Source organism: Saccostrea cucullata, unplaced genomic scaffold, assembly GCF_032062105.1.
Source record: "Saccostrea cucullata isolate Sc308-1 unplaced genomic scaffold, CSIRO_AGI_Scuc_v1 ctg21681, whole genome shotgun sequence".
In the NCBI taxonomy this organism is placed as follows: domain Eukaryota; kingdom Metazoa; phylum Mollusca; class Bivalvia; order Ostreida; family Ostreidae; genus Saccostrea; species Saccostrea cuccullata.
The window spans coordinates 1-2,376 of record NW_026936088.1 but is presented as its reverse complement, the minus strand read 5'-3'; the positions used below and the strand labels follow the sequence as shown (position 1 = coordinate 2,376).

At 28.8% G+C, this 2,376-nt stretch overlaps 1 protein-coding gene across 1 annotated transcript; it reads left to right on the top strand.

The window, feature by feature from the left end:
* The first annotated feature begins 279 nt into the window (after positions 1-279).
* LOC134244728 (uncharacterized) lies at positions 280-2,287 on the top strand. The gene is made up of 5 exons (XM_062726980.1): positions 280-441; positions 676-889; positions 989-1,105; positions 1,356-1,419; positions 1,698-2,287. The coding sequence occupies exons 1-5, from the start codon at positions 349-351 to the stop codon at positions 1,816-1,818; spliced, it is 609 nt and encodes a 202-aa protein (XP_062582964.1). The 5' UTR covers positions 280-348; the 3' UTR covers positions 1,819-2,287.
* The last annotated feature ends 89 nt before the right edge of the window (positions 2,288-2,376 follow it).

Below are 2,376 nucleotides of genomic sequence, written 5' to 3'. Positions count from 1 at the left end.
ATTTGGAAAAACCTACACGTGCTATAAATATTCGTAAAAATATAAATTAGTTGTTCAAATGCTTATCCTGAAATCTGAACTCAAAGGGAACTCATAAAAAAAATATATGGAAAGAAATGCGCATTAAAGTCAGTAAAATAATACCTGATCAACGAGTAAAGAAAATTTTCAAATTTTAGGTACATATAGAATTACTCAATCATATACAAAGGTTCGTACTTGCATTAAATCATAAATGAAAGCAGTAAATTATCATTATCTTTATCACCACAGCACGTCCTTTCATCACCTCTTCTTTGCGTATTAAACCACTTAATAAAAAATAATCGACGAAGAGAGAAAGACAATATGTTCTTTAAGACATTGCTCGTTACACACTGTCGCCATGTGTTTTGCATGGTGCTGTTACTGCAACTTCTCAGCACTTTATCTGCCAACCAGGTATGCAATTTACAATATAATGATTTTTACCAACAAATTATTAAATATTTCCAATAATACATACATGACATTATGGTTATATATATTCATTTTACATTTGTTTTAAATTTGAAAATTATGAAATTATGACTTTTTTCAACAATGTGCAATAAGCATGTTAGAAAATAATATCAAAATTTTATTAAAAATTTAAACATGTTAAGACGCTAACTTTTTGCTTTAATTTGCATTCAGCCTTTGATGACTTGTCCAGCTTCCAGAAGTACCGTTAGTTATGTTGAGAAATGCCCGAAGGACGAATTTGAATGGCTTAGTGCTGCGTTGAAAAAGAACTGTTCAAAAATCTCACAGAATTGTTCTAGTGATGACCAATTCCTTTACCATTGTTTGATCAATTCTTGGGAAAATTCGACATTAGAAGTCTGTGCTCGGCGAGTCAATATAATAGGTTTGAATAATTAATTATCTCTGTCATTTTTCATATACCAACAGCTTAAGAAAGAATATATGAATTTTTCGATTATTAATAGTAATTCATAATTTAAAGGTAAATGCGCAGAATACAATTATGATGGAGCAGTTGTTCAAGAACACATGAATGCAGACTGCAAAAACTTTAAGAATCCATGTCCAGATGTATATCTCTCTGATACAGCTTATTTGTGTAAGTCTCCATGCATTACTTTTTGACAGTTAAGCATGATTTGTTGGAGAATGGGGGTGTTTCATTTGTATGTTTTTCTTTGTATTTTCAGTATAACTCTGAATTTAATTGAAATAAAATGAAATACTGTTACAGTTGTAGTTTAAGACAACAAGTTAATGTTTCTTATGCATAAGTATGTTTAAAAGGACCTAATTTAAATATTTCTTGTTCTTAATACTAATACTTACATTTACCATTTCTTTTTAAGACCAGGAATGTTACAACATTGTGAAAAGGAAGCATTCTCAAGAAACCCCTCCCGTAATAAATAGGTAATCTGGCCCCAAGACCATAAACTGAGAACAGACTTAAGTCAAAATTTCAAATCAGTGTAACTTTTGAAATAAATTTCAAAATAAATTCAAAATTTATATTTGTATCAAAATGTTTAATAAATGTGAAAGATTTTAAAAATGTTCGATGAATAATAATTAAAATATTTAAAATCTAAATTTTGACATAAGTCTAATTAAAATTTTATTTGTATGATATATCAAGCAAAATATAAAAAAAATTCAATATTTTAATACAAAATTGTATTTTTTTTCAGAATGTCTTCTAATCGAAGGATTGAAAAGTCTAATAGCAGTATTTTTGAAGACTTCTTAATATTTACTTACTCAATAGCTATTCCTATCATCGGCAGACTCTTTGTGTTTGTCTTGCAATAGAATCCACAGAGAAATATTAATAAAATGTTAGTCATCAACATCGCCTAAATATGTAGGAACATCTGTCATTCAGTGTGAAATAATGTGTTCTATCAGGTTCACTGTGTCATTTTCAGAACTGTTTTTTTATTTGTTGTATATTGCTGGAATGAGTACATGATTATGTGATTGTTTGAAAGGAATAATGTATATACATCATTAAGAGTCTACAAATATACATTGCAAACAAAACTGGGTGCATTCAGTCCAAGATTCTAATTTCGAAAAGAGTCTTGATTATAAGGGGCAAAACGACTCTTATCTTTAGAACAGAGATCATATCACCACGTATAAAATGATTACATCAATATCAAAAGTAGTTCTTCTTAAAGAGGCTGGTGGGTCGTGGCCACGATTAGACTATTTTGATCTCCTTTAGAAGAATAGCTCCATAATAAGCGCCATAATTTCCTATTACCTTTCTCATGATTTTTTTTTTATTTTGATATGAATTAATTGTAGATTGACTGTGTACATTTGTTAAATACATAATGCATCATTTTTCAAATTTAAGTAATT

What these genes read in the sequence shown, in the direction of transcription:
- LOC134244728 (XM_062726980.1), top strand. Translation starts at nt 349, where the DNA reads ATGTTCTTTAAGACATTGCTCGTTACACACTGTCGCCATGTGTTTTGC. An exon ending in TCGGCGAGTCAATATAATAG is followed by an intron (nt 890 to 988) that starts GTTTGAATAATT and finishes CATAATTTAAAG; the next exon opens with GTAAATGCGCAGAATACAAT. An exon ending in ACCCCTCCCGTAATAAATAG is followed by an intron (nt 1,420 to 1,697) that starts GTAATCTGGCCC and finishes ATTTTTTTTCAG; the next exon opens with AATGTCTTCTAATCGAAGGA.